This window comes from Pecten maximus, chromosome 5, assembly GCF_902652985.1.
Source record: "Pecten maximus chromosome 5, xPecMax1.1, whole genome shotgun sequence".
Taxonomy (NCBI): Eukaryota; Metazoa; Mollusca; class Bivalvia; order Pectinida; family Pectinidae; genus Pecten; species Pecten maximus.
In genome coordinates, this window is record NC_047019.1 from 39568378 (window position 1) to 39592148 (window position 23771).

General features: G+C 39.8%; 1 protein-coding gene across 13 annotated transcripts in view; it reads right to left on the minus strand.

Moving 5' to 3' along the window:
- LOC117328000 overlaps positions 1–23771 on the minus strand; it is a 199750-nt gene that overhangs the window by 121909 nt on the left and 54070 nt on the right. The window contains exon 1 of one of the 13 annotated variants that reach the window (XM_033885300.1): positions 16358–16693. The exons of the other annotated variants lie outside the window; for them this stretch is intronic. Within the exon in view, the coding sequence (XP_033741191.1) occupies positions 16358–16410 (53 nt within the window). The 5' untranslated portion in view covers positions 16411–16693. Of the gene's footprint in view, positions 1–16357; positions 16694–23771 lie in introns of those variants that run through there. 13 annotated transcript variants of the gene reach the window in all.

The following is a 23771-nucleotide window of genomic DNA, read 5'->3' on the forward strand; positions in this document are numbered from 1 at the left end:
TATAGCTAATTATAGCTAACTTTACATAGTGATCATAATTCTACTAGTACATCTGACCACTAATTATAGCTACCTTTACATAGTGATCAGAAGTCTACTAGTACATCTGACCACTAATTATAACTACCTTTACATAGATATGAGAAGCCTACTAGATCTAGTACATTTGACCACTAATTATTGCTACCTTTACATAGATATGAGAAGTCTACTCGTACATCTGACCACTAATTATAGCTACCTTTACATAGTTATGAGAATGCTACTAGTACATCTGACCACTAATTATAGCTACCTCAGTGTGATCTTCTGGACAGACCCACAAAACACAGACTGGGCCATACATCAGTGTCATCTCCTGGACAGACACACAAAACACAGACTGGGCCATACATCAGTGTCATCTTCTGGACAGATACACAAAACACAGACTGGGCCATACATTAGTGTCATCTTCTGGACAGACCAACAAAACACAGACTGGACCATACATCAGTGTCATCTTCTGGACAGACCCACAAAACACAGACTGGGTCATACATCAGTGTCATCTTCTGGACAGATACACAAAACACAGACTGGGCCATACATCAGTGTCATCTTCTGGACAGATACACAAAACACAGACTGGGCCATACATCAGTGTCATCTTCTGGACAGATACACAAAACACAGACTGGGCCATACATCAGTGTCATCTTCTGGACAGACCCACAAAACACAGACTGGGCCATACATCATTGTCATCTTCTGGACAGACACACAAAACACAGACTGGGCCATACATCAGTGTCATCTTCTGGACAGACCCACAAAACACAGACTGGGCCATACATCAGTGTGATCTTCTGGACAGACCCACAAAACACAGACTGGGCCATACATCATTGTCATCTTCTGGACAGACACACAAAACACAGACTGGGCCATACATCAGTGTCATCTTCTGGACAGACCCACAAAACACAGACTGGGCCATACATCAGTGTCATCTTCTGGACAGACCCACAAAACACAGACTGGGCCATACATCAGTGTCATCTTCTGGACAGACCCACAAAACACAGACTGGGCCATACATCAGTGTCATCTTCTGGACAGATACACAAAACACAGACTGGGCCATACATCAGTGTCATCTTCTGGACAGATACACAAAACACAGACTGGGCCATACATTAGTGTCATCTTCTGGACAGACCCACAAAATACAGACTGGGCCATACATCAGTGTCATCTTCTGGACAGACCTACAAAACACAGACTGGGCCATACATCAGTGTCATCTTCTGGACAGACCTACAAACCACAGACTGGGCCATACATCAGTGTCATCTTCTGGACAGACCCACAAAACACAGACTGGGCCATACATCAGTGTCATCTTCTGGACAGACTCACAAAACACAGATTGGGCCATACATTAGTGTCATCTTCTGGACAGACCTACAAACCACAGACTGGGCCATACATCAGTGTCATCTTCTGGACAGACACACAAACACAGACTGGGCCATACATCAGTGTCATCTTCTGGACAGACCCACAAACACAGACTGGGCCATACATCAGTGTCATCTTCTGGACAGACACACAAACACAGACTGGGCCATACATCAGTGTCATCTTCAGGACAGACACACAAAACACAGACTGGGCCATACATCAGTGTGATCTTCTGGACAGACCCACAAAACACAGACTGGGTCATACATCAGTGTGATCTTCTGGACAGACCCACAAAACACAGACTGGGCCATACATCAGTGTCATCTTCTGGACAGACCCACAAAACACAGACTGGGCCATACACCAGTGTGATCTTCTGGACAGACCCACAAAACACACACTAGGCCATACATCAGTGTCATCTTCTGGACAGACCCACAAACATAGACTGGGCCATACATCATTGTCATCTTCTGGACAGACCCACAAAACACAGACTGGGCCATACATCAGTGTCATCTTCTGGACAGACACACAAAACACAGACTGGGCCATACATCAGTGTGATCTTCTGGACACACCCACAAAACACAGACTGGGCCATACATCAGTGTCATCTTCTGGACAGACACACAAAATACAGACTGGGCCATACATCAGTGTCATCTTCTGGACAGATACACAAAACACAGACTGGGCCATACATCAGTGTCATCTTCTGGACAGATACACAAAACACAGACTGGGCCATACATTAGTGTCATCTTCTGGACAGACCCACAAAATACAGACTGGGCCATACATCAGTGTCATCTTCTGGACAGACCCACAAAATACAGAATGGGCCATACATCAGTGTCATCTTCTGGACAGACCCACAAAACACAGACTGGGCCATACATCAGTGTCATCTTCTGGACAGACCTACAAACCACAGACTGGGCCATACATCAGTGTCATCTTCTGGACAGACACACAAACACAGACTGGGCCATACATCAGTGTCATCTTCTGGACAGACCCACAAACACAGACTGGGCCATACATCAGTGTCATCTTCTGGACAGACACACAAACACAGACTGGGCCATACATCAGTGTCATCTTCAGGACAGACACACAAAACACAGACTGGGCCATACATCAGTGTGATCTTCTGGACAGACCCACAAAACACAGACTGGGTCATACATCAGTGTGATCTTCTGGACAGACCCACAAAACACAGACTGGGCCATACATCAGTGTCATCTTCTGGACAGACCCACAAAACACAGACTGGGCCATACATCAGTGTCATCTTCTGGACAGACCCACAAAACACAGACTGGGCCATACATCAGTGTCATCTTCTGGACAGACCCACAAAACACAGACTGGGCCATACACCAGTGTGATCTTCTGGACAGACCCACAAAACACACACTAGGCCATACATCAGTGTGATCTTCTGGACAGACCCACAAACATAGACTGGGCCATACATCATTGTCATCTTCTGGACAGACCCACAAAACACAGACTGGGCCATACATCAGTGTCATCTTCTGGACAGACACACAAAACACAGACTGGGCCATACATCAGTGTGATCTTCTGGACAGATACACAAAACACAGACTGGGCCATACATCAGTGTCATCTTCTGGACAGACCCACAAAACACAGACTGGGCCATACATCAGTGTCATCTTCTGGACAGACACACAAAACACAGACTGGGCCATACATCAGTGTGATCTTCTGGACAGATACACAAAACACAGACTGGGCCATACATCAGTGTCATCTTCTGGACAGACCCACAAAACACAGACTGGGCCATACATCAGTGTCATCTTCTGGACAGACACACAAAACACAGACTGGGCCATACATCAGTGTGATCTTCTGGACAGATACACAAAACACAGACTGGGCCATACATCAGTGTCATCTTCTGGACAGACCCACAAACATAGACTGGGCCATACATCAGTGTCATCTTCTGGACAGACACACAAAACACAGACTGGGCCATACATCAGTGTCATCTTCTGGACAGACACACAAAATACAGACTGGGCCATACATCAGTGTCATCTTCTGGACAGATACACAAAACACAGACTGGGCCATACATCAGTGTCATCTTCTGGACAAATACACAAAACACAGACTGGGCCATTTATCAGTGTGATCTTCTGGACAGATACACAAAACACAGACTGGGCCATACATCAGTGTCATCTTCTGGACAGATACACAAAACACAGACTGGGCCATACATCAGTGTCATCTTCTGGACAGACACACAAAACACAGACTGGGCCATACATCAGTGTCATCTTCTGGACAAATACACAAAACACAGACTGGGCCATACATCAGTGTCATCTTCTGGACAGACCCACAAAACACAGACTGGGCCATACATCAGTGTCATCTTCTGGACAGACCCACAAAACACAGACTGGGTCATACATCAGTGTCATCTTCTGGACAGACCCACAAAACACAGACTGGGCCATACATCAGTGTCATCTTCTGGACAGACCCACAAAACACACACTAGGCCATACATCAGTGTCATCTTCTGGATAGATACACAAAACACAGACTGGGCCATACATCAGTGTCATCTTCTGGACAGACCCACAAAACACAGACTGGGTCATACATCAGTGTCATCTTCTGGACAGACTCACAAACACAGACTGGGTCATACATCAGTGTGATCTTCTGGACAGACTCACAAAACACAGACTGGGTCATACATCAGTGTCATCTTCTGGACAGACCCACAAAACACAGACTGGGTCATACATCAGTGTCATCTTCTGTACAGACACACAAACACAGACTGGGCCATACATCAGTGTGATCTTCTGGACAGACACACAAACACAGACTGGGTCATACATCAGTGTGATCTTCTTAACATAAATAAAACACAGAATAGGCCAAACAATTATTATCTTCAGGGCAATTAAGTCACGAAGGCTGTTACACGTGGCCATCTTGAAAACAATTTGAAAGGCAATTGATTATGAAACAATCTGATAATTGGTCACACAAATTAATTCGCATGAAAACATTAAGTCTCATATTGTGTTGTTTCGTCTGGAACTACCAATTCTGTGAAGTTCAGAATTTCAAGGTTTTCAATGTAACAGAGGTCAAGATTCCTCCATAGAATCAGACAACACCATATTTTATTGAATTTGATTGGGTAGATTTTTTACATCAATGAAAACGACTAATGTAACAGAAAAATGTAACGACCTGACTGGGACTCAAACGGGAACCTCTGAACACGGAGACGGATGCTCTAAACATTTGAGCTACCTGGCCAACAGTGTTTATAGCCGTGCAGTCCTTTTCTGCTACACTCCTTCCTCCTTCAGCCAAATCTCAAACCCAAAGAAACACATGAGAACCTTTATCACCTTCACTGGTACTTAGTGGGTACCAAATAATACAGAGGAGGAAAAATGCAATGGCGAGACTGGGAATCCACTTGGAACCTCCAAACTCCTGACAGACACTAAACATTTGAGCTAACTGCGTGGCCACCAGTACTCTGCTACGCTGGAATCTACTTATCTACATGTATATCTAAGGGTCATCTAAATAGGAAAATAATGTTGAATTTCGAAAACGAACAAGGATGGATAGTATTGCAACAGCAATACAAAGTCCCCTGCCTGAGCTAGAAGTGCACCTATTTATTTCCCATTTAAAAAAAAAAATGATTTTTCAAAAAAAAAAAATATGGGATGCACAACTACATGTTATACTGATCATGTATACCAAGTTTTCGTTAAGATCGGAGTAGTACTTTAGAAGGAGTTGTCCGGACAACTGTTGTGTGACAGACAGACAGACAGACGGACTGGACGGACGGAAGGTAAACCTAAAGTCCCCCCCCCCCCCCCCCTGTTTTTCAAACAGCAGGGGACTAATAAATACCATAGCTACAAGATTATCATCTGGACATGTGGTTTCTTAAAACGGCAAATGAGTTGATTGTGTCCCCCTGAAACATGCAGTTTTCATGTGTTTTGTTAAAATTTACAAACAGCAAAGCCAATGGTTATGCATGTTATTGCATGATACATGCTAAAAATTGGACAAGTTACTTCTGTTAAATTGTACCATAGTAGGGATTTAATACCACTGATATCACTGGATTTGTTATTTAGATGACAAAACAGAAAACTGCTTCTCTATGTATGGGAGCTTTATATATCATATAAATGGACCCCACCCTTACTGATATAACCCAGATGTATATATACTAATGAAAGAATATAGTGTCCCCTTGAATGGACTCCCTGATATAGAAATACTATTATTAGAACTGACAAGATGTTATCTGGCGGAGGGTGAACAATTCCGTAAGTGTGATCCATGTCTGATTTCCTCATAGCTGACAGTGACAACTATATCCCACTTAGGCCTATTTCTGTTTACATGTGCTCGGCCATCAACAACATACACCCCTCCATTCTCAGGTCGACACAGTTCATACCCAGAACATCTGACATGCTCATTTATAGCACTGAATTGTTAACAAAGGAAGGATGACTTTATAGACTCACCACCCATACAAACATAACATACTGGATAAAAGTTATATTACAACAATAAGGAAGCCAACAATACACTAATAATCAATAAGCCTTCCTGTATTACTTAGCTTCCATTTTAATTGTTTTCTAGTATAAAAGCAATATCCATATTGCAAGTAAAGTCTGAAATGTATATTACATAATGCCTGGCCTGTGTTTTGTTATAATCAGTGCAGTTGTATAAATGATATGTTCTTCCTTATAACATGTACATATAGCTGATTGACAATTGAGTCAATATATAATGCTATCTGTATAAATGGGTACAACCAACAAGAGGGAGGTAAATCAATTAATGATGAACCAAAATACTACAGACTTCTAGCTGTAGAAACAGATGAGGGAAACAATAAGGAAGTAGATCAGTGATGGACCAAAGTATGACAGAGTTATAGAGCTGTAGAAATAGGTACAACCAGAAGGAGGGAGGTAAATCAATGATGAACCAAAATACTACAGACTTCAAGCTGTAGAAACTGGTGAGGGCAACAAAAAGGAAGTAGATCAGTGATGGCAAATTACGTACAATAGAGTTACAGCTGTAGAAATAGGTACAACCAGCAGAAGGAGGCAAAACAATGATGAACCAAACTACTACAGACTTCTAGCTGTAGAAACAGGTGAGGGCAACAAAAAGGAAGTAGATCAGTGATGGACCAAAGTACAGTTACAGTTTTAGAAATATAGGTACAACCATGGAGCAGGAGGGAGGCAAATCAGTCAAACAGGAATGTTATATAGAAATTGCTGCAGGCTGTGGGAATTGATATTTCCAGGAAAGCAATTAAGTTTCTAAGCCCAAGCTGTTCTATAGAATTTAAAAAAGTGAAACTGCCTTCTGGGATTATTGTGCTAGCCTTTACCAACATCCAAGACAGCAGATCACCTATAATGAGTACAGTCCTACATCAGGGAGACAACGTTTTGTAATTTCACTTTCATTAAACGTGATTTAATCATGGAAAAGAATCATTCTCTTGGTGTGTGAAAACAACTGAAAATCAGCATACCTCTGGCAAGGAGACAAATATAAAACCACCAGAACATTCATCTCAATATTTGCCCGGAAAATGAAAAATCCATTAATTATGTGACCTGTACAAAAATCAATGGCTGAGAGATTGTACTGGGGGAGGAAGCAGAGAAGTTGAAGGGTCTGTGTGAACACATGGAGATGGCATCTCAATGAATTTATATGCTGCAAGAAATTTGCTGTAATCAGGCACCTGAAACCTTAATGACTGCCCAGGGCAGTAATATTCTAATAAATGTCACTGCATTTCAGTAAGTATCTAGACAAAAGGTAACATTTTAAAGACAAACATAAACAAGAGGCCCATGGGCCTTGACAGTCACCTGAGACTTAAACATATAGCTATCTTCTAGTATTTACGATGTTTTTCTAAACAGTTCATAAATGAATACATGTAGTAGTATAGTTTTGCTCTCATAATTCTAAACATTTTGAATCATTTCCATCAAAATGTGATTTCCCTGCATAAACTATAGTAAACCATTTAATTTACAATTTTGGTAGACCTTTAGCCAAGGAGGGAGTCTGCAAAATTTCATCAAAAATAGTTCAGAAGTTTTTTGTTGAGAAGATTGGTTTCAATGCATGTATATGAAAGGCTCATCAAAAAGACTACTTTAAATATAAACAAGAGATCCCAGAGGGATCTTGACGCCAATGCCACCATTGAATGATCTTTATAGGTTCCATGTCAGACTGATTTTCTCTCTATTTTTCCCTTCTTTCTTTTTTTCATGTGACTAATCTGAAAACACGAACATAATGGAACATACATGTAAAGTTTAAGAAACATCTTTCCAGTACTTTTCAAGAAAAACCTTGAGTTCTCAAAATCCAAGATGGCTGCATATTGGCCATTTTTTTTTCTAATCTAAAAAGCTAAATTCAAATGGCACAACAAAGGACCAAGAGGAACTCATACATGAAGTTTGAGGAATATCCCTCCAGTACTTTTTGAGAAATAGTGACAAAAATCTTCAATTCTCAAAATCCAAGATGACCACCTGTCGGCCATTTTGTTTTTCTCATCAACAATCCAAATCCAAAAGGCAAAACTAGGGTCTAAGGGAAATCTACACATCGACAGACAGATCACGGACCAAGGGTGCAGGCCGATTTGAATGTAATTTTTTAATAGTGGTAATTTGACAATATTTGATAACTCATTATACCGTATATTGTTTTTTTTTAGTGAGTGTCTAATTTTTGCTATTTTCGCGACCAGACTCGGTCGCGAATTATATAATAAGATATCGCTAAAATTTGTCACATTTTACAGTAAGAGTTAGCTCCCTTGTAGGGGTGTTGTCATGAATCGATCACCTGTATACACATGCCGTATACAGGTGTGCTATATTGGTCGTGACTCGACCGAACTGTTTTATTCAATAAAAATGTACTCACATTTGACCATATGTTTTGTCCTTTGTATAGATCTATTTGAAATCATAACGAGAGTGGCATTGCCAAGCGAAACATGGCCATGCTACGATTTGTAAGGTCAAAGAAAATCTGGTCAGGGACAGACCTGAGTTTGCTGAAGCAAACAAACATGTAGATAAATTATTATTACTGTACTTCTTCGTTTTTGTTGTATATGAAACATATGTACGCTAAAATTTGAATTACACGTTAAAACGCTAAAAATGAAATACGCTAAAAATAAAACATATCATTTTGTACAGAAAACGCGAAATTTGGCATACGCTAAAAAAAAACGATATACGGTATATAACAAGTGGTAATTTTACAATATTTTATGACTTTGATCATTACTAATAAAAAAGTGGTGATTTTTTTACATTTTACATTAGTTTTTAACTCATTATAAATAACAATATTTTAAAATTTTCTAGAAGAGACTTTCTGTATAATTATGGGATCTTGGTCCTAGGGTTATTGAAATACCATCCAAAAGACATTAAAAATCAAATTTTTTAAATAAATACTTTGCTGGAATATTCAAGTATACAACTCTAAAGTATTGGCCCGTTTTTTAAACTTGGATTTATCCTGGAGCCTGGAGAATTACACCACTAATCTGGCCTGATAAGACTAGCATTACAGCAACACTTTAAAATAGGCAACACTTTAGAATCGGATGTGGCACAAACTGTTAAAGAGATTCAGAGATAGCTACAGAGATGTAACAGAGATAGCTACAGAGATGTTACAGAGATCCTACAGAGACAACTAGAGATCCAGGGTCATATCAGGGTTCAAACCAGACATCAATCAAAGTATTCAATGAAATATGTTTATACATACATACATATATATATCTATATCCCTCAGTCTCAGGGTGACCTTGTCCACTACATCAAGCTAATTACTGTCCATCATGGCCATCAGCTGATCAAGTTTACAGCTAGCTTACAGACTTCTCAAACATTTCAGTTTCTGTGAATTTTTTCTGAAGGTATAATTAATATCATCCTGCATCTAATTAAAATGATTTGCATTAAAGTTGAGAGTTACTTCTTTATTAAAAAGGTGTACCTGTAAGCTGTACCTATTATAATGTCTATATGTTTGATCCATCGTGCCTGTAAGTTGACCATGCTAGCTGTACTAGGAAACCACTGTAGATAAGATAAGTTTGACTACATTTAGCTGCTACTTCTTTTCTGACAGGTGATAAGTATTTCTAAACATCTTCAGATTTCCAAATGCTTAGCATGCCGAGGAGGGTAGAAACAGCTAGGTTAATTCATAGCAGGGAATAATATGTAATTATGTATTATTTCATTTAAATGAAATTAATGAAATATTGAAGATTGTTTTTGTTTGTTATGTTTACAATTAAATAAAGCAGTCGTAAATTAATTGGTTATTCTTGAAAAAATATTGAGATTCCATATATCTATAGACTGATAACACATACATCTTTTAATTTTATACGATAACCTTGCCAAGATATACTGGTCACATTTAATGTAATAAAGAAATAACAAATAGGAGCGTTAACATGTACACAGACTTAATACCATGGAAATCTGGATTCTAGACGCCCGAGTTTACAGTAAGGTGTCAAGTTTTTGTCACATTTACCTGTAAGACCTTGGCCTTACAATGTCCAGCTAATAGGTATTACCTATCATAGTTATCAAGGTACGGTCACTAACATAATCTATCAACCAAAAAACAAAGGAATCCCAGAAAAAAATCACAGGTGAGAAACACAATACTGTTTATAGGTTTGCCAAGAAAAAAATCAAAGTAATGTAAATGATATATTAGTCAATATACTCTATAGCCTGGTAGTGTTGGGCTGACGTCCATAGGGTAGTCAGATTAGTCAATACTATATAGCCTGATAGTGCTGGGCTGACGTCCATAGGGTAGTCAGATTAGTCAATACTCTATAGCCTGGTAGTGTTGGGCTAACGTCCATAGGGTAGTCAGATTAGTCAATACTCAATAGCCTGGTAGTGTTGGGCCGACGTCCATAGGGTAGTCAGATTAGTCTATACTATATAGCCTGGTAGTGTTGGACTGACATCCATAGGGTAGTCAGATTAGTCAATACTATATAGCCTGGTAGTGTTGGGCTGACGTCCATAGGGTAGTCAGATTAGTCAATACTATATAGCCTGGTAGTGTTGGGCTGACGTCCATAGGGTAGTCAGATTAGTCTATACTATATAGCCTGGTAGTGTTGGGCTGACGTCCATAGGGTAGTAAGATTAGTCAATACTATATAGCCTGGTAGTGTTGGGCTGACGTCCATAGGGTAGTCAGATTAGTCAAAACTATATAGCCTGGTAGTGTTGGGCTGACGTCCATAGGGTAGTCAGATTAGTCAATACTATATAGCCTGGTAGTGTTTGGCTGACGTCCATAGGGTAGTCAGATTAGTCAATACTATATAGCCTGGTAGTGTTGGGCTGACGTCCATAGGGTAGTCAGATTAGTCAATACTATATATAGCCTGGTAGTGTTGGGCTGACGTCCATAGGGTAGTCAGATTAGTCAATACTCTATAGCCTGGTAGTGTTGGGCTGACGTCCATAGGGTAGTCAGATTAGTCAATACTATAGCCTGGTAGTGTTGGGCTGACGTCCATAGGGTAGTCAGATTAGTCAATACTCTATAGCCTGGTAGTGTTGGGCTGATGTCCATAGGGTATTCAGATTAGTCAATACTATATAGCCTGGTAGTGTTGGGCTGATGTCCATAGGGTAGTCAGATTAGTCAATACTATATAGCCTGGTAGTGTTGGGCTGACGTCCATAGGGTAGTCAGATTAGTCTATACTCTATAGCCTGGTAGTGTTGGGCTGACGTCCATAGGGTAGTCAGATTAGTCAATACTCTATAGCCTGGTAGTGTTGGGCTGACGTCCATAGGGTAGTCAGATTAGTCAATACTATATAGCCTGGTAGTGTTGGGCTGACGTCCATAGGGTAGTCAGATTAGTCTATACTATATAGCCTGGAAGTGTTGGGCTGACGTCCATAGGGTAGTCAGATTAGTCAATACTATATAGCCTGGTAGTGTTGGGCTGACGTCCATAGGGTAGTCAGATTAGTCAATACTATATAGCCTGGTAGTGTTGGGCTGACGTCCATAGGGTAGTCAGATTAGTCAATACTCTATAGCCTGGTAGTGTTGGGCTGACGTCCATAGGGTAGTCAGATTAGTCAATACTATATAGCCTGGTAGTGTTGGGCTGACGTCCATAGGGTAGTCAGATTAGTCAATACTATAGCCTGGTAGTGTTGGGCTGATCGACATCCATAGGGTAGTCAGATTAGTCAATACTATATAGCCTGGAAGTGTTGGGCTGACGTCCATAGGGTAGTCAGATTAGTCAATACTATATAGCCTGGTAGTGTTGGGCTGACGTCCATAGGGTAGTCAGATTAGTCAATACTATATAGCCTGGTAGTGTTGGGCTGACGTCCATAGGGTAGTCAGATTAGTCAATACTCTATAGCCTGGTAGTGTTGGGCTGACGTCCATAGGGTAGTCAGATTAGTCAATACTATATAGCCTGGTAGTGTTGGGCTGACGTCCATAGGGTAGTCAGATTAGTCAATACTTTATAGCCTGGTAGTGTTGGGCTGACGTCCATAGGGTAGTCAGATTAGTCAATACTATATAGCCTGGTAGTGTTGGGCTGGCGTCCATAGGGTAGTCAGATTAGTCAATACTATAGCCTGGTAGTGTTGGGCTGATCGACATCCACAGGGTAGTCAGATTAGTCAATACTTTATAGCCTGGTAGTTTTGGGCTGACGTCCATAGGGTAGTCAGATTAGTCAATACTATATAGCTTGGAAGTGTTGGGCTGACGTCCATAGGGTAGTCAGATTAGTCAATACTATATAGCCTGGTAGTGTTGGGCTGACGTCCATAGGGTAGTCAGATTAGTCAATACTATATAGCCTGGTAGTGTTGGGCTGACGTCCATAGGGTAGTCAGATTAGTCAATACTCTATAGCCTGGTAGTGTTGGGCTGACGTCCATAGGGTAGTAAGATTAGTCAATACTATATAGCCTGGTAGTGTTGGGCTGACGTCCATAGGGTAGTCAGATTAGTCAATACTTTATAGCCTGGTAGTGTTGGGCTGACGTCCATAGGGTAGTCAGATTAGTCAATACTATATAGCCTGGTAGTGTTGGGCTGACGTCCATAGGGTAGTCAGATTAGTCAATACTCTATAGCCTTGGTAGTGTTGGGCTGATGTCCATAGGGTAGTCAGATTAGTCAATACTATATAGCCTGGTAGTGTTGGGCTGACGTCCATAGGGTAGTCAGATTAGTCAATACTTTATAGCCTGGTAGTGTTGGGCTGACGTCCATAGGGTAGTCAGATTAGTCAATACTCTATAGCCTTGGTAGTGTTGGGCTGACGTCCATAGGGTAGTCAGATTAGTCAATACTATATAGCCTGGTAGTGTTGGGCTGACGTCCATAGGGTAGTCAGATTAGTCAATACTATATATAGCCTGGTAGTGTTGGGCTGACGTCCATAGGGTAGTCAGATTAGTCAATACTCTATAGCCTTGGTAGTGTTGGGCTGATGTCCATAGGGTAGTCAGATTAGTCAATACTATACAGTCTGGTAGTGTTGGGCTGATGTCCATAGGGTAGTCAGATTAGTCAATACTATATAGCCTGGTAGTGTTGGGCTGACGTCCATAGGGTAGTCAGATTAGTCAATACTATATAGCCTGGTAGTGTTGGGCTGACGTCCATAGGGTAGTCAGATTAGTCAATACTATATAGCCTGGTAGTGTTGGGCTGACGTCCATAGGGTAGTCAGATTAGTCAATACTATATAGCCTGGTAGTGTTGGGCTGACGTCCATAGGGTAGTCAGATTAGGTAGACATATACAGTGGAGAACAGATTCTGCTGAAACAAATCAGATGGTCATATAATAAAAAAAAATAAAAGTCACCAGAATCTTACATGTAAGGATATTGCTATCTTCTATGTATTTACAATGTATTTCTAAACAGTTCCTATGTAAATGGTAGTATAGTTCCATAATCCTGCCTCATAATTCTAATCCAATCTGAATCATTTCCATTAAAAATCTGATTTTCCTGCATAAACTATAGAAAAGTTTAGCACCTCTCCAGGGAGAAACATAAAAACCTATGGGCCATGAAATTTACAATTTTGATAAATCACCTTAAGACCTTTCTATCAATGAAGAGTATTTGATTCTACCAAATCTGGGTTGTGAGAAGATCGAGTTTCCCAAAACATGGGATTTACATCTAGGACATGATCTCCGACATGTTATTGATCTGACGGACGCTTTCATATATGTTTTACCTTTGTTTTCTCTTTGTTTTATTTTCAATTCCTGTCATTTGATTACTGTGACCTTGAATTTTGTTGGTCAAGGTCAACTGTTTGCATAACTATTGCAGCAAGTAACTCTTGCTGTAGTGGTGCTAATTTAATATCAAGTGTATATGTGTCACAGTAATGAAAGAAAAACATTTGAATTGCAATTTTTGAATAATTTTGAATTTTGGCAGGAAACCATTCTTCAAAGTGCCATATTTGCTCTACTTTTGATGATTTTTTACCTTGAAACATTGCACACATTTTCAGAAGAGCAGGTTTATAAAAATGTGACCCGAATAAATCAGTATGATTTTTTTTTTTTAATTTTCATCATTTGATCCCTGTGACCTTGAATGAAGTCATGCATGCTACTGAAGTGCCAACCATCAATTAAGCCTTCTTGTGTATAGATAAAAGAGCAGAAACCTTTTGAATTTCGGCGGGAAAACAATTCGTCTTTTTTTCAAAGTGCCATATCTCTATCATTTTTCATCTGATAATCATAAAACTTATTCTGTTTTAGTGGTTAATGTTCTTTCACATGCCATTAAAAAAATTACTCAATTTGAGATTTTTATTTTTGAGTTTCTTTTACCCTATAGCAAGGCATTCGACCTTGACATTCTTTGATAACATATGTCATTGAGAAAAGTTATCCCTGACCAGCGCTAACCAATTTCTAATGAAAACAAAACAAATTACGCTAAAATATGTGAGTTTCTTATATAAACCATAGCAAAATTTAGCCCCACCCCAGAGGGAACGTAACACAAAGGGGGCTATGAATTTTACTATTTTGATAAAGCACATTAAGAACCTTCCATCCATGAAGAGTATATATGTCTGCCATATCTGGGACTTCAGAAGCAGATTTTTGAAATATCAGTCAATTTGACAACTTTTGGCCAACCCCTGATGGATGAAGCCAAATTGGAATGGCCTTCTATTGAGAATGAATATGCTTTATCTTACAAATAGCTATGTAACAGTAGTAAGCTCTCTCACAAGTTTCCCTTCAAATAACACCTGCATATTTTTGGGGATTATTTCTCACATTTTTACAGATTAAAAGCCTTAATTTGATTGTGTGACAAATTCTACACAGGGCTTGTTTTTATCATTTGTTTCTTCTTTGTAAACTGTAGATTCTGGAAATGGAGACCACTTGATATTATAGCTGCAGTGTTTACCATTAGACTGTATTTAATCCTCTCATGTCCCCATAAATCTAGCTCTCATTTCAATCATATCAACATACAAACACAACTATAGAAACAAATACAGAGTATGTTATAGCCATTTTAGCCTGGTAAAAAGAGGACATGGGATCTCTTATTTACTGAATCTTCAAACACAACCACTGACATGTGTAACAGAGACTCCCTATTCTGAGTTATTAAAGTGTGACTTTATGTATCCTGATGTTTTCCATGTTACATGTTACACCTTCAAACATGCAAACATTATGTACCAATTTTACCTGGTTTATTTTATCTTTATGAAATAATTGATGGGTCCAGAAATATTTACTGGGGCATTGTGGACATTCCCATATTGGTCAGACAATCTATCACCAAATCTCAATAAAGGTGTCCATCATTACCTACCTATCATGTGATTACCTGGATAACGACACACACCTCAGGGGAGTACAGGTATAACTGTAATTCTGAGGAATTCTCCTAGACAGGCCCCAGATATAACTAAACATCATATAACTGTAAGATAGCATTACTTTCAGCTACATTTCATACTGATTTCATAGGAATAAAAAAAGTATTAATGAACAAATACAATGTACATGTTATTACTGTATAAAATAAAGAATTACATGTATTTAAGGGCACCTGTTTATTGTGACAACATTCACCTGCTATATATGATAGAAGGGTACCTGTTTATTGTGACAACCTTTACCTCCAGAGAAGGGCACCTGTTTATTGTGACAACCTTCACCTCCAGAGAAGGGCACCTGTTTATTGTGACAACCTTCACCTCCAGAGAAGGGCACCTGTTTATTGTGACAACGTTTACCTCCAGAGATGGCCACTTGTTTATTGTGACAACATTCACCTCCAGAGAAGGGCACCTGTTTATTGTGATGACATTCACCTCCAGAGAAGGGCACCTGTTTATTGTGATGACATTCACCCCCAGAGAAGGACACCTGTTTATTGTGACGACATTTACCTCCAGAGAAGGCCACTTGTTTATTGCAACATCTTCACCTGCATAACACGGGGCTCTTTTATTGTAACACTCAACTTGCTTACTGTGACCACCATCCAGCTACATTGATGTAAACACATTAATTTTTATCAAATTTCTTGATTTCTGATAGTTTTTCACTTTTTTTTATCACTATTGTTACATGCTAGATATGAATTAAAAACAACTTCAAATCTGTTTGAAACCTTCCATTTCAGGCAGTAAATAAGTTACATTTGTACTTACAATTTTTGTCTGACTTTTTTCCTTCTAGGAATGGCACTTTTCAAGTCTATCATTTTGGAAAACTTTCAAGAAAGATATTTGTCCAGTTGTATACGATCCAGAGAACTTCACTGAGATATGTCCAGTGGTAATCCAAAGGGAAGGAAATATGATAAAAGTGTACAGTGTATATATATCGCTGAACTGATCCCAGCTTCATCTCCTACCATCATCATCCTCCCCCCTAGCATCTGGGGTCACATACCTATCCCAGCACAGAGAGAACATCCCACGGGTCTACAACTCACAGGTATGTCTGTAACTCACAGGTATATAGAGGGAGGTTAACTCACAGGTATATAGAGGGAGGTATACAATCTTACACAAGGCAAAAAATGTAAGAACTATAACCTCTGGTTAGCCAGTGGCCACAGATCTGACAGCCAATCCGTGACAGTTGGACCTTATATACACAGCAGTGAGTCTCAATGAAGTGTTTATGGCCTTTCTGACAACTTTCCTCTGTAGACAAAAGTTGTGTGTAATAACCTCTAGGTCAGTAAAGTCACACTTATCATGTTTATTGACTGTCCAGATCACTAGTTATCATTCAAATCTGGAACATCCATGGTAAATACAGATACACCTCCTACACCTCAAACAGGCAGATTAATCCACACATTTCACTTCCTTAACCGCACATCATAAAGTTTTTATCGCCCACATATGTGGATGGTCAGTTTTCTGACCACAAAACTGCTGACAACTAATTTAGAGAAACAGGAATTAATTGGTACAATAAACATTTAATATATTTCAAAGTCCTTTTTTTAACCTTTAAATTATCCTAGAGGTAGGCTCCATGTATTATGCTGTAATTCCAAGGTCAACTTCAAGGTCACAGTCACAGGTCAACAACTGACATAAGTTAGATGTTTAAAGTTCCACAAGTATCTGTAGCATGCTACACACCTATTCAACACTATAAAACAGTTTGACTGGTAGCTTTAAATTGTAAGTGAATTGTGGTTCAAAATGAGGACTCCTCCCCAAAGATGAATGTGAGAGATATTAGTGAGGGGATGAGGGGAGGGATGGAGTGGGAGGAGGTAAAACTGATGACTTGGATAAGAACCAAGAAACTGAAATAGAAAGCAAACAGCACTGTCTTTACTGTTATGTTTTTTGTAGTACCGTAACAAAACAGATAACAGTTTGTATGAATAAAATTTGATTGAGAAAAAGTTAAGGAAGAGATTTAGTTTTACCACACAGAAAATCCCATTAAAGCATTTCTATGTATGATTTCATTGTTTCGGCCTGGTAAAAAGGGGCCATCTGGCTAACACAACATGCCATTTTGAAATAAGATGAAAGCTTATCAAAGCAGTAGCCTTGTGGATATTTGTGTTGGTAGTAAAGTGAACTGACGAGAGGTCCCTCATCACAATGATAAATACTGATCAGGGTCCCTCATCATCTTGATAAGACATAAGTGTCCCGGTCAGATATTTTATCATTTCCAGCCGATTACAATAGCTCTACACAGTAAGTACACTACCCTTCATAATGTGGTTTTTGTTTTCAGAAGATTAAAACCCTGTCTGTAATACATTTTAATATTTGGATAAACCAGACAAACCAAAACTAATTTATCACATCCGACTTAGAGGTTATGTTACCAGAACATTTGCAGTATCTGTTGAAACTAAAAACCACAAAGAACAACTGTCTATTCATGCAGATTTGTTTAAAAAACAAGTGTGTTTTCCTCATTCTGCAGTTTGAGACACATGTTGAGAATCTGGAATTTGCTATACATGCAAGATGATTTTTTTTAACAATATTGGAAAGATGCATGAGAGATAAGTATGAAACGTCTGGTAACAGTCCAACAACAGAAGTATAGTATACATGTCTTAATGCATTAGAGACCATACTCAAACCAAACTGTGAACTGGTCCAAAACATAATATCTTTGTTATCTGAAGATGATCTCAGCTGAAAAGATGAAGACATGAAAAGACATGATAAAAAGAAACAAAAACAATTGTAAATGATTGCCAAGTTAAATAGGGTGATATTTAGAATTGTTCAGATTATAATATTAGCATTCAGAGACATTGACAATAAAAGATTGATGTTTTTAATATCACCTAATTGATACCACTAATTAATACTATCCTGGAGTGAATAATAGATGGGAAAATGATGAAACAATACTGCAAGTCTGATTTAGATTTACCGGACCATTTGTCACATGAAAATATCATAGGTCCTATATCCTCTACATCATAGGACATATATATCCTCATAGGACCTATATCTCCTTTATCATAGGACCTATATCCCCTTTATCATAGGACCTATATCCCCTTTATGATAGGACCTATATCCTCTATATCATAGGACCTATATCCCCTATATCATAGGACCTATATCCCCTATATCATAGGACCTATATCCCCTATATCATAGGACCTATATCTCCTTTATCATAGGACCTATATCTCCTATATCATAGGACCTATATTCCCTTTATGATAGGACCTATATCCCCTTTATGATAGGACCTATATCCCCTATATCGTAGGACCTATATCCCCTATATCATAGGACCTATATCCCCTATATCACAGGACCTATATCCCCTATATCATAGGACCTATATCCCCTATATCATAGGACCTATATCCCCTATATCGTAGGACCTATATCCCCTATATCGTAGGACCTATATCCCCTATATCATAGGACCTATATCCACTTTATCATAGGACCTATATCCCCTATATCGTAGGACCTATATCCCCTATATCATAGGACCTATATCCCCTATATCATAGGACCTATATCCCCTATATCATAGGACCTATATCCACTTTATCGTAGGACCTATATCCCCTTTATCGTAGGACCTATATCCCCTATATCATAGGACCTATATCCACTTTATCATAGGACCTATATCCCCTATATCATAGGACCTATATCCCCTATATCATAGGACCTATATCCCCTATATCATAGGACCTATATCCCTATATCGTAGGACCTATATCCCCTTTATCGTAGGACCTATATCCCCTTTATCGTAGGACCTATATCCCTATATCGTAGGACCTATATCCCCTTTATCGTAGGACCTATAGCCCTGATATCCTAGGACCTATATCCCTGATATCCTAGGAACCTTCATGCATCAAAATCCCAGACACTGGTCACTGAATGGACACACCATGTATGAACATGATACAGCAGCTGAGATGTGTTGTAAGACACACCCTGGAGTTTTGATAATTTAAAACTTGACAAAATAAACAAGTCAGCAAACTCCCTATCAGTCTCAAACCACTCTGACCAGTGTCCAGTGAGTAACATTCCAGCTGTCAGATAGGCTCTGAGACCAGGAACAGAGTGCCTTTAACTCACTGATAAAATCCCTGTCTGGTGGAGACTGTTTATCAATATGTCCATAGTGATGTATTACCAGCAGGCCTGTCACAACTCAGGATGTATACTCCCTGTCCATCCATTACATTAAGGTCTAATTTTAAGGTAAAAAAAAACCCTTCCTATTTGTCATATTTTACTTTAAACATATGTAATAATGAATGTCATATCCGTGTCCTACCTATGTATAATAGGAAGGAATAATGAAGGAGCAAACTCACGGAATTTATATCCCTCTGTTAGACTGACAATTACACCATTGCAAGATTTCTCTTTTCATCTACCATTAATTACCAAACCTTATCATGAATTTGGCTGAGGCCTTAATACATTAAATTCTGAAGACTTAGGGAAAATAATTTAGGAGAGTTATTCAACAGCATATAACATTGTTTCTCATAAATCAAGGGACGATATCTCTGTTACTAATTCTGATGATAATACAATAATTTTTTGGGAGTTATTTAATGGAAACAGCAGAAAACAATGATTTTAGTTAAACAAGGGGGCCATATAACTCTGTCAAATAAAGTCCGGCAAAAATGGCAATTAAACTTGGCTGAGCCCATAAGGCATTTAACTTTGTTATCAAGTTTGAAGAAAATCTGTTAACATTTGCTGCAGTTATTGCATGGAAACAGAGGGTAACAGACGGACGGACGGACGGACGGACGGACGGACGGACGGACGGGACAGACAGACAGACAGACAGACAGACAGACAGAATGTGAGCCAATCACATACCACTAGTCACCACCAGAATGTGAGCCAATCACATATCACTAGTCACCACCAGAATGTGAGCCAATCACATATCACTAGTCACCACCAGAATGTGAGCCAATCACATATCACTAGTCACCACCAGAATGTGAGCCAATCACATACCACTAGTCACCACCAGAATGTAAGCCAACTAGTCACCACCAGAATGTGAGCCAGAATGTGAGCCAATCACATATCTCTAGTAGTCACCACCAGAATGTGAGCTAATAACATATCACTAGTCATCACGAGAATGTGAGCCAACTAGTCACCACCAGAATGTGAGCCAATCACATATGTCTAGTCACCACCAGAATGTGAGCCAATCACATATCTCTAGTCACCACGAGAATGTGAGTCAATCACATACCACTAGTCACCACCAGAATGTGAGCCAATCACATACCACTAGTCACCACCAGAATGTGAGCCAATCACATACCACTAGTCACCACCAGAATGTGAGCCAATCACATATCACTAGTCACCACGAGAATGTGAGCCAATCACATACCTCTAGTCACCATGAGAATGTGAGCCAATCACATATGTCTAGTCACCACCAGAATGTGAGCCAATCACATATCACTAGTCACCACCAGAATGTGAGCCAATCACATATCACTAGTCACCACCAGAATGTGAGCCAATCACATATCACTAGTCACCACCAGAATGTGAGCCAATCACATAGCACTAGTCATCACCAGAATGTCGAGTCAATCACATATGTCTAGTCACCACCAGAATGTGAGCCAATCACATATCACTAGTCACCACCAGAATGTGAGCCAATCACATATCACTAGTCACCACCAGAATGTGAGCCAATCACATAGCACTAGTCATCACCAGAATCCGAGTCAATCATATATGTCTAGTCACCACCAGAATGTGAGCCAATCACATATCACTAGTCACCACCAGAATGTGAGCCAATCACACACCACTAGTCACCACCAGAATATGAGCCAATAACATATCTCTAGTCACCACCAGAATGTAAGCCAACTAGTCACCACCAGAATGTGAGCCAGAATGTGAGCCAATCACATATCTCTAGTAGTCACCACCAGAATGTGAGCTAATAACATATCACTAGTCATCACGAGAATGTGAGCCAACTAGTCACCACCAGAATGTGAGCCAATCACATATGTCTAGTCACCACCAGAATGTGAGCCAATCACATATCTCTAGTCACCACGAGAATGTGAGCCAATCACATACCACTAGTCACCACCAGAATGTGAGCCAATCACATATCACTAGTCACCACCAGAATGTGAGCTAATCACATATCACTAGTCACCACCAGAATGTGAGCCAACTAGTCACCACCAGAATGTGAGCCAATCACATACCTCTAGTCACCACCAGAATGTGAGCCAATCACATATGTCTAGTCACCACCAGAATGTGAGCCAATCACATATCACTAGTCACCACGAGAATGTGAGCCAATCACATACCTCTAGTCACCACCAGAATGTGAGCCAATCACATATCACTAGTCACCACCAGAATGTGAGCCAATCACATATCACTAGTCACCACCAGAATGTGAGCCAATCACATATCACTAGTCACCACCAGAATGTGAGCCAATCACATATCATTCGTCACCACCAGAATGTGAGCCAATCACATATCTAGTCACCACCAGAATGTGAGCTAATCACATATCTAGTCACCACCAGAATGTGAGCCAATCACATATCTAGTCACCACCAGAATGTGAGCCAATCACATACCACTAGTCACCACCAGAATGTGAGCCAATCACATATGTCTAGTCACCACCAGAATGTGAGCCAATCACATACCACTAGTCACCACCAGAATGTGAGCCAATCACATATGTCTAGTCACCACCAGAATGTGAGCTAATCACATAGTACTAGTCATCACCAGAATGTGAGCCAATCACATATCTAGTCACCACCAGAATGTGAGCCAATCACATCTCTCTAGTCATCACCACCAGAATGTGAGCCAATCACATATCTAGTCACCACCAGAGTGTGAGCCAATCACATATCTAGTCACCACCAGAATGTGAGCCAATCACATAGCACTAGTCATCACCAGAATGTGAGCCAATCACATATCACTAGTCACCACCAGAATGTGAGCCAATCACATATCACTAGTCATCACCAGAATGTGAGCCAATCACATATCTAGTCACCACCAGAATGTGAGCCAATCACATATCTCTAGTCATCACCACCAGAATGTGAGCCAATCACATATCTATTTCTATCTGGATTTCTGACCGACCCAATAAATAACAACACTTGGTAAGGACCATCTCAGGATCATTTCTGGTAAGTAACAGCTGAATCCCATTGGGGGAATTTGAGAAGAAGTTTCAAAAAGGCATTGTTAAGGAAAACCATGATTGGATAATCATGTTACAAATGGCCACCATGGCTGCCAAGTCAATGATTTGACGAGGCAGAAAAATATTAACACTTTTTTGGCACTCCTTCCTTAAAATCCTCACCAATTTCCAACTCAATGGCACCAGTGGAACTGGAGAAGAAGTTTAAAATGTTTTTTCAAGATGGTTGCCATGGTGGCCATCTTGGATTTCTGGCCGACCCGATAAATAACAACACTTAGTAAAGGCCATCTCAAGAAAATTTCTGGCAAGTTTCAGCTTAATCCCACTGGTGGAACTTGAGAAGAAGATTGAAATGTGAAAAGTTTACGCACGGCGGACGCCGCACGGCGGACGACGACGGACGGAGCACGATGGCTATAGGTCATCCTGACCCTTCGGGTCAGATGACCTAAAAAATCACAGCAGTAGATAACAAAGTTAATAATGACTCTAACAAATGTACCAAAAACTACTCTTGAAGATGCTTTCCAAATCTGATACCTAGAGTTCTAGACACCATATATACAATCAATATAATATAATCAAGCATAAGTTGAAGGTTATGTGAGGTAATCGAAGGCTGTGGCAGCCATGTTGGGTGTCCAATCTAAAGAATGATAATGTTAGAGTTAACTTCTAGCCGTTAATTTCATTATCTTCTGTCAAGTTATAAAGTTTTTCCAACAATCCGCACCATTTAAGAAAAACTTGATTCATTCTTCACACCCAGAGATCAAGGGTCCACTCCACACCGTTACATTTCAGATAGGAGATAGGTTATACAGCTTCATCACAGTCAATCAGTCTGCAAATACTACATGTACAAAT